Genomic DNA, 14262 nt, shown 5'->3' on the forward strand with positions numbered 1-14262 from the left:
ACGAGGAGGAGAGATTTGTCCTCAGAGGCACATGATTGTGGGCTCCCTGGGTTGAATTACTAAACAGACAAAAAGAAGATAAAAATGGAGCAACAGTCTAGAAGAAAAAAGAAACAGGAAATAAAGCAAATATTGCAAAAACAGTAACTACAGGTCAGGAAATTCAAGAATTAGCAAAAGAAAGTAAAGAAAGAGAGGCCGGGCACTGTGGCTCACGCCTGTAATCCCAACTAATGCCAGCACTTTGGGAGGCCAAGGCGGATGGATCACAAGGTCAGGAGATCAAGACCATCCTGGCTAACACGGTGAAACCCCGTCTCTACTAAAAATAAAAAATAAAAAAATAGCCGGGCATGGTGGCGGGTGCCTGCAGTCCCAGTTACTTGAGAGGCTGAGGCAGGAGAATGGCATGAACCCGGGAGCTGGAGCTTGCAGTGAGCCGAGACTGAGCCACAGCACTCCAGCCTGGGCGACAGAGCGAGACTCCATCTCAAAAAACAAACAAACAAACAAACAAACAAAACAAAAAAAAAAAGAAAGTAAAGAAAGAGAAACAACACTGAGCCTGTCATCTGAAACAGAAGTTAGAACTGAGAAAAAAATATCCATAGAAGCATGTATACGTGGCAATGAAAAACAGTTATGATACTAAAAGAGAAAGCTAGAAGTCCTGAACCTCATATTCCTAATTCCTCTTTCGGGTTTGCCAATAGAAGAGAAAGAACAGGCGTCCAGATGGACTTTGGAATGAGAATGGGAAAAATCTCACCTTGTTGTTCATAAAAGCTTTCAAGCAGCGAATAATCTCATGCTTGTTCCGGCTATCGTAACTCCTGTACATAGAAGACATAATCAGTAAGTCCCTTTATTCTCTACCCCTTTCCCATTTTAAATCTTGCAAACAAGACTCTTAGGAATAATAGCCCCATCTAGTAGATGAGTAAATTTTAGGAAACAGCACTTCGCCCAGAAACACTGAAGAAAATAGATAACTGAAAAGGGATCTTCACCGTCAAAAAAATCTGGCTGATCCTCCTGTAATCCAAGAATTAAGTACTAAATTAAAACCTTCCTTTTAACTCTCCCTAGGCTCCTGAGTGCTAAATTCTATCAGGATAACATCCCATCTATTGCTGCTTGCCTTGCTACTAGAGGTTTCAAGTCTGAGAAGATATATGCAGGTCTTGGCCATGTATTATTTTGTTTCAGAAAGATTCCAGAAGTACTCTGCTTCAGGCTAGCTTCAAGGTAGCCTAAGAGAGTCCAAGGTATACCTAAAATTATTCCAACCTTGAAGAATGCCACAATACTAGTCCCAAGTATATTATAAGACTTCCAAATAGATATTACCCAGACCAGATTACAGGGCAGCACTAAATCAGATTTTATTTCCAGATTGAAAAAGAACCAGTGCTGGGAGACTAATAGTATTATATGGTATATATTAGAGTTATCCAACATGAAATTTAAGTTCCTCCTCCCTTTCCTGTATCTATAATCATCATTCATCCTCTAGTCACTACTATGATAAACCCCTTCTCAGCTAAGAGTACATTCCCCTAGCCCACGACTTTACATTTAACTCTACTTTCTACTTCAGAGCAAACAGCAAAGTCCCCTGTGACTCTCCAACTTGAAGTTGCAAAGACTTGGAAATCCTCACCCAGCAGTCTCTTCTTTCTCATCATGAAGTCGTTTAAGAATGTCCAATAAGGAGGCCAAGCCTTCAGCACCAAATGTTTGCACCCAACTGTAGGGAACAGAGAAAGGCAAAGCAATATCAAATCAATAAACACTTATTTGCCAAACAAAGTTTGTCTTGACAACTTTCTACTCCCAATTCAGACTATTCTCATACTTCCCCGGCTCCTTTGATCGTCAATCACCATCAGTGAAATCCAACATTCGGCTCCTACTCCTGTTACCTCCTCAGAATCCTCACCTGACGGGGTTGTTGTTAAGAGACACACGAAGGGACTCCAGGCAGCTGAGCAGAGGCATATCCCGCAAGCCTGACCTCAACTCCTGAATATACATCATGGCAGACTTAGAACTCTCCTTCTGGCTCATGCCCTGGACAGGAGGCAGAGACAGAGATTAGTAATCGTGGACCCAGTCATAAATTAGGGACTAGCATTAGTCAACAGAGTTTATATTTTATTTTTATTTTTTATTTTTAGTAGAGTCAAGGTCTTACTACATTGCCCAGGCTATTTCGAACTCCTGGGCTCCAGCGATCCTTCTGCCTCAGCCTCCCAAAGTGCTGAGATTACAGCAGTGAGCCACCACGTCAGGCCACGTTTATCAGGGCAGATACCCATCTCGCATACCACCAAAATATGTGAGACTTAGAACTGCCTATCCCATTCCCTATATTTACATACTTCATGAAAATTTAACCAGGCAAAAAGTATGTAAGCATGGCAACTAAGTAAGAGAGTAAAAAGTGAATAGGCTTATATAATGTAATGAAACCAAATTGATGCAAACATAAAATGTTACATAAAATTGGCAAAAAAAAAAAAACAGGTCCAAGACAAGGGCACAGTCTCCCATGTCATGGGTACCTGTCCCAGGACTCACAGCCTTGGAGGTGTACAAGTACTGGGACACCATCTCCCTCTTGATGATGATGTCCTTCTCCCTCAAAGGTTGCTGTTTCTCCTCATTCAGGTTCATATCCAGCTAGGAGAGGGAGAAAGAAGAGAAAAAACAAAACTGCCTCAAATTCCTTACAAATTTTTAGTATTTAATATTAGTATGCTTAGTGAAGAGTTGAGCATGTAAAATACTTGAGTAAATAAATCTTTTTGATCCCTAGAAATTTAAGCTATTACAGCTGATGAAAATTCCTCAAAGATAAGTATAGTTAACATTTTAGTATAAATCTCTATAGACATATACATACTCTTTCTCTAAGAAAAATGGACTCAATAAAAATGAAAGATTTATTTTGTATTACTGAAAGAAAACCACACATAATGCTTTCTGCATCAAGGATGGACCTTAAAAATCTCTTCAGACTGAAGCACTGGATGAATGGCATAATCTAAACACAAGCAAAATCAACAGCAGCAAACTCTGCACCAACTCTAAGGCGTACAAACCCATTACCCCCAGTTAACTCAGTCCCTGTACAAACTCCTTTCCCACAAAGAAAGAACTGGAAACTCTATGATAAAGCAGAGACACCTTGACAGACATAATCTGATGTATGTTTGGGGAAAGGCTCTGCTTGATCCCTCTACATATATAACAACCATGTGTCCAAGTCTAGTACCTCAGTGGGCACAAATTTAGCCCTAATAATTCCAAAATGTTAATTGAATTGAGAAAAATATGGATGGGGGAATGTATTCTATTTCTTCTGCAAGTAGCAAAATTAATCTGAAGTTTTTGTGACTTAATTCCTGGTGCTTTTTTTTTTGAGACAGAGTCTCACTCTGTCACCCAGGCTTGAGTGCAATGACACAATCTTGGCTCGCTGCAACCTCCAGCTCCCAGATTCAAGTGATTCTTCTGCCTCAGCCTCCTGAGTAGCTGGGATTATAGGTGCCCGCCACCACACTCAGCTAATTTTTGTATTTTTAGTAGAGACAGGGTTTCACCATGTTGGCCAGGCTGGTCTTGAACTGCTGACCTCGTGATCCACCGACCTTAGTCTCCCAAAGTGCTGGGATTACAGGTGTGAGACACCACTGCCAGCCATGTGCATTCTTCCTCTTGCAGATAAACTGAACATAGAAGTTACAAAATGGTGGCCCTCAAGTTAAGTCAAATCCAAAGATAAAATGTTTCACTTGGCTAGCTCAACATTTTAAATCTGGGGGACCGTACATAAAAATACAGATCTCTAGTAAAACAGCACCAATGGATGCAACCATCAAATTTCATGTTGTGGGAAACTCTACAGGTCAAACAAATGGTTTCTTCAACAATTTTTTTTTTTTAGTATCAATAATAACGATAAAAGAAAAAGAGGTGCAGTGGCTCATGCCTGTAATCCCAGCACTTTGGGAGGCCGAGGCAGGCAAATCACAAGGTCAGGAGTTCGAGACTAGCCTGGCCAACATGATGAAACCCCGTCTCTACTTAAACTTCAAAAATTAGCCGGGCGTGGTGGTGTGCACCTGTAATCCCAGCTACTTGGGAGGCTGAGGCAGGAGCATTGCTTGAACCCGGGAGGTGGAGGTTGCAAGTCTTGCTCTGCTTGCGACAGAGCAATACTCTGTCTCAAAAAAAAAAAAAAAAAGAGGAAGGGAAACCTATAGTTTAAACGAAAATTGAGAATATCAGTACAGTGGACTATATTTGGAATTGTGATTTGAACAAACTGGTTTTTGAAAAATGACCTAATTGGGGAAATTCAAATAGTGACTAGGATATTTGATGTTATTCAAGATTTATTTTTTTTTTAATTACAGATTTCTGACTTTTTTTTGAAAAATAGAAATATCTGGCACTCCCAGGCAAGTATTCCCAACTGGAATGCAATCACCTACTAGAACTGAGTTGTGGCTGGCTTTTCTAATAAAAATGCCAAAAGCCTCTCTTCAATTTGCCACATTCCCCACTTATTTTGTTATCTTCTGTCTGGTCTGCTTACCTTATTTATACTACCTGCCTGGCCCAAGAGACATTTAAACTTGCAATCCAAGGCCAAGAGATTATCCTGATAGACCATACTCTTTAGACTCTTAATGTACTTGGAATATTAAGAGACAAACTGAAAGATTCAGTGAAAAATAACAACAACAGTACCAGTTGAGTGGTTACTATGTACCAGGCCCTGTGCTAAGGATTTTAAACCTAAGCTTTTAATTAAGCTAGGCCTGCCACTAGTCTGTATTTGAATCTGAGATCACATATCCATGCAATATACAGGCCTTACGAAATCTTGTACTCATCAAAACTTTCCAAGACTTACCACTAATGGACACTCATTGAATACCCTCCTTATTCGGTGTTCCTCACTGAGGAAAACAAAATAAGTCACATGCACATATACTTCATTACTTAGCTGACTTCAGACACAATCTTTAAAGGTCTTCTAGCAATTCTATGTATTTTCTTTCCAGATTCACCACTAAATACACGACCTTGAGCAAATGATATTCCATTCTCAGTTTCTCCTTTATACAGAGTTTGTTGTGAATACTTCAACACTCTATCTGCTCTGGCATAACCCAAAGGTGGTCTCCATATTACAATCTTTGGTACACAGGGTGAGATGGTCCACTATGTCTTTGTGGCTAAAGTGTTGCTGGGCAGAAGGACATGAATAAGACAGTGATTGGATGTTTCCAAATACAGATTCCAATTTTATGAACTGGTATTTGTATATTTAGTTCCTAATTATGGGATTATAGGGTTAATATTAAAAAGTTCCATGTTAAGCCTGGAATTCTTTGTAATAAAGTGCTAGTTAGGGAACAATGCACCAAAAAGAGTCCACCATGCCTATAAATTCCCAGGAACAAGCAACATTTTGGGAATGGAAAACTTACCAGCATCTGTTCAAAGAGAACCAGAACTTGTTCATCTGAAACATCTTGCAGTGACTGTGCTGTGGGATCATCCCCATATGATGCAGAGGAATTTCTATGAGCAGAATTAGGCTTTTCCTTCTCCTTCTTAATTCTCATGCTGGTAAATCTCTCCAGCTGAGAAACAGAAAAAGGCATTAACAGTGATCCATTTTCACTTACATAACAAACCACACATCAAATTCTTTACCCCTTTAACCTCTTACACAGGCATGGTTCCTCTGGTTCACGAGCAGTTCAAGACTCTTCTTCTTTTTTTTTTTTTTTTTTTTTTGAGACGGAGTCTCGCTCTGTCACCCAGGCTGGAGTGCAGTGGCCAGATCTCAGCTCACTGCAAGCTCCGCCTCCCGGGTTCACGCCATTCTCCTGCCTCAGCCTCTCAGGTAGCTGGGACTACAGGCGCCGCCACCTCGCCCGGCTAGTTTTTTGTATTTTTTAGTAGAGACGGGGTTTCACCGTGTTAGCCAGGATGGTCTCGATCTCCTGACCTCGCGATCCGCCCGTCTTGGCCTCCCAAAGTGCTAGGATTACAGGCTTGAGCCACCGCGCCCGGCCTCAAGACTCTTCTGACATGAAAAGAAGAAATCAGTCTTCCTCCTATCTAACTTAGCATACTGACTCTGTACTCTCATCTATGTTCAAAGATAAGAGAACCAAAGTATTAAGATTTCAAACCTCTTTACAATAGAAGAAATACTGTTCTTGATCTCCCCTACCATTTCTAAGCCTTGTAAAGTAGTACAGAACTGAAAGCCTCTCATGACAGAGTTCTATCAATAAAATGCCCTTTGTTTCCTTCTAGCTACCCAACAATAAATGTTGCTAGGACCCCAGAGGATGCCTCCCTTAAAGAAGTATTACTACAGAATTTAATAGATACAAGCCACATAGGATTAATTTGTCCTTAAAGTCAGGATTCACTCCTTTCTCTTGAATTTGTACACTCCACAGCACTTGTGTAATGTAAGCAGCAAAAGTTCAATATATATTCTTCAAAATCCCCTTTACATGACATCTCGTCAGCAAAGAATACAATGTACCTCAGGGGCATATATGCCATCTCTCTGCCAAACAAATGCTAACAAGCCATTCCTCAAATCTCAAATACCAATGCTCACATCAAAAAGAGTCCCCAATAAGCAATAGCTTATCAGCTCTCCTCGTCAGAAAATAACAGTAATTATCTGTAAGTATTATAGAGCTTCAAGTGATATGAGTGGCATTCAGACTGCAAGTCAGCTTGGAGTTTAAAAAGCATGCCTAACTTCAGAAGATAATGAAGGTCCATGGAAATGCATGCAATGGGCCAAACACAGAGCAAAGAGTTAGGAAAAAAGCCTTGAGAAACTGAGTAGAAGCCATATCATCACTATAAGTTACAGAAAGTCAAAGTTATGAAAACTGGTAAATATTATAGTGTAGGCAATGAGCTAGAACATGCACATGCTAAACAAAATATCCTTACCTCATCTGCCATGAGCCGCTTCAGAGTCTAGGAAACAGGAAAAAGGAGGGAGAAGAAAGAAGAGAAATCAGTGAAGTACAAGGAAACCTCCCAAACACCAGACGGGCTGGGGAAAAAAGGGAGAGAAGTTGAAAGGATCCAAGCTACTTTCCACAAGCTAATGATTTCTGTCAAAGTATTCCTTAGCACATTCCCTCAAGTAAGGGACAGGAAGAATTTTAAGGTCACTAACATATGACTCTTAAAAAGGAAAAAAAAAAAAAAAGAACACGACACAGAACTGAACAGAATCCAAATCTGAGGACCGATACACTTATGAGATATGCTCAACTTCATAGTAAATAAGGCAATGCAAATTAAAACCACAGTGAGATATCAATTCACACTCCCAAGACTGAAAAAACGTTCATGTCCGTCTAGTCACAGACCAACAGGAACTCTTAGTGGTACTATAAAATGCTATAGCCACTTTGGAAAACAGTAAGGCATTATCCAGTAAAGTTAAATATGCACACGTACTACAACGCAACACATCAATTTCTATGTAACTACCCTGCTGAATTTTGCACATACGTAGTGGAATGTGTATACCAAGAGTGTTCATAGTAACTCTATGACATGTAAAACAGAAAACAATGCAAATGGTCATCAAGAGTAGGGTTTTCTGATCCGCCATCTGGATATATTGGAACCATCACCAAAACACAAATTTTCATAAAAATCCTTAAGGGGGAGGCCATCACTCTTGAGGTTGAACCCTTGGATAAAACAGAAAATATAAAGGCCAAAATCCAGGATAAGGAAGGAATTCCTCCTGACCAATAAAGACTCATCTTTGCTGGCAAGCAACTGGAAGGCGGATGTGCTTTGTCTAACTACAGCATTCAAAAGGAGTCCACTCTTCATCTTGAGACTTTGTGGTAGGGCTAAGAAAAAGAAGTTTTACACTACTCCCAAGAAGAGTAAGCATGAGAAGAAGGTGAATCTGGCTGTCCTGAAACACCATAAGGCCAATGAGAATGGCAAAAGTAGACAACTTCGTTGGGCGTGCCCTTCAGATGGTAGTGTTACAGTGTTTATGGCCAGCCGGCCACTCTGACAGATATTATTGTGACAAAAGTTGTCTGATTTATTGCTTAAACAAACCAGAAGACAAATAATTGTGTATGAGTTAATGAAAGATATGAACTAAAAGAGGAGAGTGGACAAATAAACTGGTATATTGGTGTAAGGAAAGCAATTTCACAAAGAAAGTGAATGAACTTACAGCTATTCATAAATATAATATTGAATTATTATTTCATTTACATTCAGCTTAAAAACATGTAACACTGTATTATTTGGGATATAAAATTATTATATAAAGGAAATAACTACCATAAATGTCAAAATAGTGGTTACTTGGGGTGGGTGGGGTGGGGTTGTGACTGGGGAAGGGGACAAAGCAGCTTCTGGGGTGTTTACAATATTCTGTATCTTGACATGGATCACGTGACTGTCTAGTTTATAATTATTCTGTATGTTTTACATTCTCTTCTGCATACATGTTATACTTCACCCCTCCTGCCCCTCAAACCCCACAAAAAAATAAAGTCTGAATGAGCAAGTCTGGGAAAGTGGGAATTTTTTTTCATCCTGCTTAATTTTAAACAATATTTTTTTTCATTAATGTCCTTAGAAGTGTATAGTAAATCTCTCTTTTTTTTTTTTTTTTTTTTTTTTTTTTTTTTTTTAAAGAGACGGGGTCTCCGTGTGTTGCCCAGGCTGGTCTCGAACCCCTGGGCTCAAGTGATCTCCCCACCTCTGCCTCCTGTGTAGCTGGGATTTCAGGTGCATACCACCACACTCAGTTGGTAAATGCTTCTTGAGTAACCTTCCCCAACTAATGAAAAACTAGTTCCGTTTCTGCCACAAAGCTATTTTTCCTCTTTTACAGACCAGAAAAATCTACATTATTACGTTCACGTTCCCCATATAACACAATTCAGTTCAATCCAGTGTAAACTGTAAATGTATACTTCATCCATTTTTCACCAACCTGGTGCTTTTGAAATAAAATAAAACAAATGCTGGGCACGGTGGCTCAAGCCTGTAATCCCAGCACTTTGGGAGGCCGAGACGGGTGGATCACTAGGTCAGGAGATCGAGACCATCCTGGCTAATATGGTGAAACCCCGTCTCTACTAAAAAAATACCAAAAAACTAGCCGAGTGAGGTAGCGGGGGCCTGTAGTCCCGGGGGCCTGTAGTCCCGGCTACTCGGGAGGCTGAGGCAGGAGAATGGCGTAAACCCGGGAGACGGAGCTTGCAGTGAGCTAAGATCTGGCCACTGCACTCCAGCCTGGGCGACAGAGCGAGACTCTGTCTCAAAAAAAATAAATAAAATAAAATAAAACAAACAAGCAAACAAACTTTAACCTCCATTGTCCAGAACAGGTCAAGCTTCCACTGGCTGAGGGCTAATCACTCACCCAAACCATGACAATCTTGCCATGAGAAAATGTCCATGGAATTTACAGTTACTTCATGTGTTCTGATTACGTAATAGAAGCAAGGCAGAAGGATGATGAGGCAGAAAGCACCACCCAAGACAACCAACAACAAAGTTCCTTTTGTCACCACCCCTAAGTCCCTTGGCATATAGAAGGTGAAACAAGCACAAAAGGGATGAATGCATACGATTTGGGTTACCATAGCCAAGGTTGAACTTATCTGCTCCTAGAGCAATTGCTTCCAAAATCTTGTCCCCCAAACTCAAAGAGTTCCCTCAGAACCAAGCAACAAGCAAACAACTCTAGAATGGATGTAATGCAGATAACAGAACCTGAGTCTAAAGAATGGCAGCTGAATTGTTCACAGCTGAAGCTTAAGTTAAGAAAAAAAACAAAACAGTGTTGGGGGGAAACCAGCAACCTGCTCTTTCTGCCTATAGACTCTTGATTCGTCTCTCTTCCATCAATGTCTATTAGCACTACCAAAGTTCACACCATTATTGTCTCCTGTTTGATTTACTCCAACAGCCTCCTAACTGATCTCCCTGCCTTCAGTCCCATCTGCCCCATACCACATCCATTCTGCATACTATATCCAAGAGGACTCTTTCTAAAATGCCAAGCTGTCCATGTTATTTTTCCATTTAAAAGCCTTCAATCGCTCTCCACTGCCCTATGTTAAAATCCAAATTCCTGTGCATGGCATATGACTCTCCTGGCTTTTCCCCCAGTCTCATTTTCTCAGCAAACTCTCCGCCTCAAACTCCATCTTCATCTCCAAACAGATGACAGTGTCTCAATGCCCCAGACTTGCCCTAGGCTGCTACCTCCTCAGCCTAGACTGTGCTTTCAAGGCTAACTCCAACAGGCCCTACAGAATGATCCCTCCTCTAAATGGATACGTACCTTTCCTTGTGTTTCCATAGTAATAGGCACTTGCCTGTCTCACAGCACTAAAAATGGATTACAATTGTCTTTTGATTGTCTGTTTCCTCTACCCCTTTCCAGACTAAGTTGCTTGATGGCAGAGCCTGAAACTTAGTCATTATATCTCCTATGAACAAATACTATAATCTAGTGTTGCTTCCCTAAAATATCAATCCCTGGAGAAACTCTTCAAGTCTATTCCACCTCTTCATTATATCAATGAAGAGACTTAAGCCCAGGCAGGTGAAGTAAATCACTGAGGTCATATGATTAGGGGTAAGTTGGATACAGAACTCAGGCATCCAGACTCCAAAGCCGCCATATCTTTGCATTCCCCAAATTCTTGTGCCTTTTTCCTATTCAATGTCCACTAACTCTCGCCTTTAGATAGAAAAGAAAGGGAGTTTTATACATATATAAAACTTCATATACACACACTTCATATACACATACATAAAGGAAGATGCCAGTTTCCCTTGCTTTCCTAGGGCATCATCAGAAACAGATTTTATCTTTAAAAAAAAAAAAATTATCTGCCGGGCACGGTGCCTCACGCCTGTAGTCCCAGAACTTTAGGAGGCCGAGGTGGGTGAATCATGAGGTCAGGAGTTCGAGACCAGCCTGACCAACATGGTGAAACCCCATCACTACTAAAAATACAAAAATTAGCTGGGTGTGGTGGTGCCTGCCTGTAATCCTAGCTACTCAGGAGGCTGAGGCAGGAGAATCACTTGAACCTGGTAGGCAGAGGTTACAGTGAGCTGAGATCACGCCACTGCACTCCAGCCTGGGTGACAGAGCGAGACTCCATATCAAAAAAAAAAAAGAAAGAAAAGAAAAGAAAAGAAAAGAGAAAAACAAATTACCCATGTTTTAGTGTTCAATTTGGGTAAGGACAACAAACACTATGCATGAGGGAAAAAAGCTACATTTCCTGAGCTAGTCCAACAGAGGGCAGCAACAACCAGCAAAGTGAATCACAGCACAGTCAGTACAAGTAAAACTGTTTCAGAATTCAATACAACACTCAAACAGCAAGCTCAATTATTAAAATAGAAACCTGCTGCTTCAGTATATTCAGAGTGTATTGTTTACTTAGTTAATACTATGTGTATTCTTCTTACAGATTCTATGTTGGCAAACGGTTTTGTTCAGTAGTCATTTTTTAATTGTATCATTAGTTGTGTGTATTCTCTGAAATGTAGAATAAGTTCCTAGATCAAGACAAAAAAAAAAAAAAAAACAAGAAAATAGGAGTCCAGGAAGATAAATGCTACTGGAGCTTTATTTATGTATTATGTCTCAGATGTCCAAGCTTCTTAAAATTAAGTCTCTAATCATCCTACCTACATCTAAATGCTTCCACTTCCATTATTCTCCTTGTTTGCTGTCAATTCTCTTCTGGTCCCAAACCAAACCCTTACTGTCCTAGCCTGGCTGTGGTAAATATTTCACTTCTTGGCCCTTCTATTCAGTCCTCCACTAAACATTAGCACTTTTACCTTTAATTACAAATATAGATACTGAAGAAAGCATAAATACAGAATGAAATTTTTTTTAAATATTCAAATCTGGCTTATGAATCCAGATTAATAGGAACTTTCAGGTAAAGGATGTCAGACTGAACCAAAACATCTAATTTCTCTCCTTCTTGAAACCTCACTAAACCTACAGAAAAGGTGTTTTTTAGAAAGTAAGAAGTGATGCAAGGAAAGAGCCTACAAGGTTGGGAAGAACAAAAGAGCAGCTGCAAATTTTGAAGACTAGGACTAGAAGAATTAAATCCAACAGATTACAGAAAGCTGAGTCCTAAACTGGAAAGACCAATAACCAACCCATTACACTTAAGGATCCTCAAAAGGCTCAGGAATAATTGGCACCAGATACCTATGGAAATAGGAGTTAAAGGAGGAGGAGGCTAAAAATAAGACTGGTTGGAAGCTGTTTAAGAAGCCAGTTAGATACCTAGATCCTACCCCACCCCTCAACCATGCCATTGAGAGACTACCCTCCCTTCTTCCAGCAGAGGTCTGGAAGTTTGTTCTCAGAAGAGGGTAAAACAGAGGGTCTCTGGATTGGAGGATGCCAGGGACCCTATACTAAAAAGAAAAGTAAACCTATGCATAGTATGTACTGAGACACTTAGCACGTTTCCCCCTCTAGTCTCTTAGAGCCCCAGCAGCCTGGCCTTTCCCCTTGAGACAGAAAATTGGAAGTGTCTTCTCTGGGGAATCAACTTAAAGCTTGTGACATAGTCCAAGTAGATCACTTCAGAGCTCCATCGTCCAACACGTACCACTAGGCACATATAATTATAGAGCACTACTAAGGTGGCTAGTATAAGTGAGAAGGAATTTATTACATTTTATTTAATTTTAACAAAATTTAAATGGCAAACTTATCAAAGAAGCTCAACATCGTACGTCATCAGAGACGTGTAAATTAAAATAAGATACCACTACATACCTACTAGAATAGCCAAAATCCTCAACACTGATGACACCGAATGCTTGCAAAGATGTGGAGCAAGAACTTTCTTTTCTTTTTTCTTTCTTTTTTTATTTCATTTTATTTTTTGAGACAGAGTCTCACTCTGTCACCAAGGCTGGAGTGCAGTGGCATGATCTCAGCTCACTGTAACCTTCGCCTCCCAGGTTCAAGCCTCCTGAGTAGCTGGGATTACAGGCGCCCGCCACCACACGTGGCTACTTTTTGTATTTTCAGTAGAGACGGGGTTTCACCATGTTGGCCAGGCTGGTCTGGAACTCCTGACCTCAAGCGATCTGCCCACCTCGGCCTCCCAAAGTGCTGGGATTTATAGGCGTGAGCCACCACACCCAGCCAAGCAAGAACTTTCAATTCATGGCTGGTGGGAATGTAAAATGGTACAGCCACTTTGGAAGAGTTTTACAGTTTCTTATAAAACTAAACATACACTAACATAAGACCCAGTGATCATGTTCCTTGGTATTGATTTATCCAAAGGAAGTGAAAATATATGTCCATACCAAAAACCTGAAGAGAAATATTTACAGCAGCATTATTCATAATTTATAGCAGCATTATTCATAATTGCCAAAACCTGAAAGCAACAAAGACATCCTTCAGTAGGTGAACAGGTAACTAAACTGTGGCACATTCAGACAACAGAACATTATCTGTTGTCTTAGTGATACTCTTAAGGGCACACTGCTAAAAGAAAGAAGCTGATCTGAAAAGGCTATATATATATATATGCCCGGGTGCAGTGGCTCATACCTGTAAACACAGCACCCTGGGAGGCTGAGATGGGTGGGTCACTTGAGACCAGGAGGTTAAGGCCAGACTGGTCAACATGGTGAAACACCACCTCTACTAAAAATATAAAAATTAGCTCAGCACGGTGGTGGGTGCCTGTAATCCCAGATACTTGGGAGGCAGAGGCACGAGAATAGCTTGAACCTGGGAGGCGGAGGTTGCAGTGAGCCAAGATCAAGCCACTGCACTCCAGCCTGGGCAACAGAGCAAGACACTGTCTCAAAAAAAGAAAAAGGCGGCCAGGTGTGGTGGCTCATGCCTGTAATCCCAGTACTTTGGGAGGCTGAGGCAGGTGGATTGCCTGAGGTCAGGAGTTTGAGACCAGCCTGGTCTCACTGGTCTCAGAGAAAAATCTTGTACCCACTGTGAAATCCCGTCTCTACTAAAACTACAAAAATTAGCTGGGCATGGTGGCGGGTGCCTGTAATCCCAGCTACTTGGGAGGCTGAGGCAGGAGAATCACTTGAACCTGGAAGGCAGAGGTTGCTGTGAGCCAAGATCAAGCCATTGCACTCCAGCCTGGGCGACAAGAGCAA

The 14262-nt window shown here is 40.8% G+C and overlaps 1 protein-coding gene and 1 pseudogene across 2 annotated transcripts in view; one reads left to right on the forward strand and one right to left on the reverse strand.

Annotated features, from left to right (window-relative positions):
• The window catches only part of DIAPH1 (diaphanous related formin 1), a 106666-nt gene that overhangs the window by 67759 nt on the left and 24645 nt on the right, over nt 1–14262 (reverse strand). The window contains exons 2-7 of one of the 2 annotated variants that reach the window (XM_010388244.2): nt 7012–7038; nt 5508–5663; nt 2584–2685; nt 1943–2073; nt 1664–1750; nt 770–833 (exon numbers count right to left, since the gene is read on the reverse strand). In XM_010388244.2, the coding sequence (XP_010386546.2) occupies nt 770–833; nt 1664–1750; nt 1943–2073; nt 2584–2685; nt 5508–5663; nt 7012–7038 (567 nt within the window). The remainder of the gene's footprint in view (nt 1–769; nt 834–1663; nt 1751–1942; nt 2074–2583; nt 2686–5507; nt 5664–7011; nt 7039–14262) is intronic. The other variant, XM_010388245.2, reaches the window with a different exon arrangement.
• LOC115896472 lies at nt 7696–8901 on the forward strand (annotated as a pseudogene).

The sequence above is a fragment of the Rhinopithecus roxellana genome, chromosome 3 (assembly GCF_007565055.1).
Source record: "Rhinopithecus roxellana isolate Shanxi Qingling chromosome 3, ASM756505v1, whole genome shotgun sequence".
NCBI classification, from domain to species: Eukaryota; Metazoa; Chordata; class Mammalia; order Primates; family Cercopithecidae; genus Rhinopithecus; species Rhinopithecus roxellana.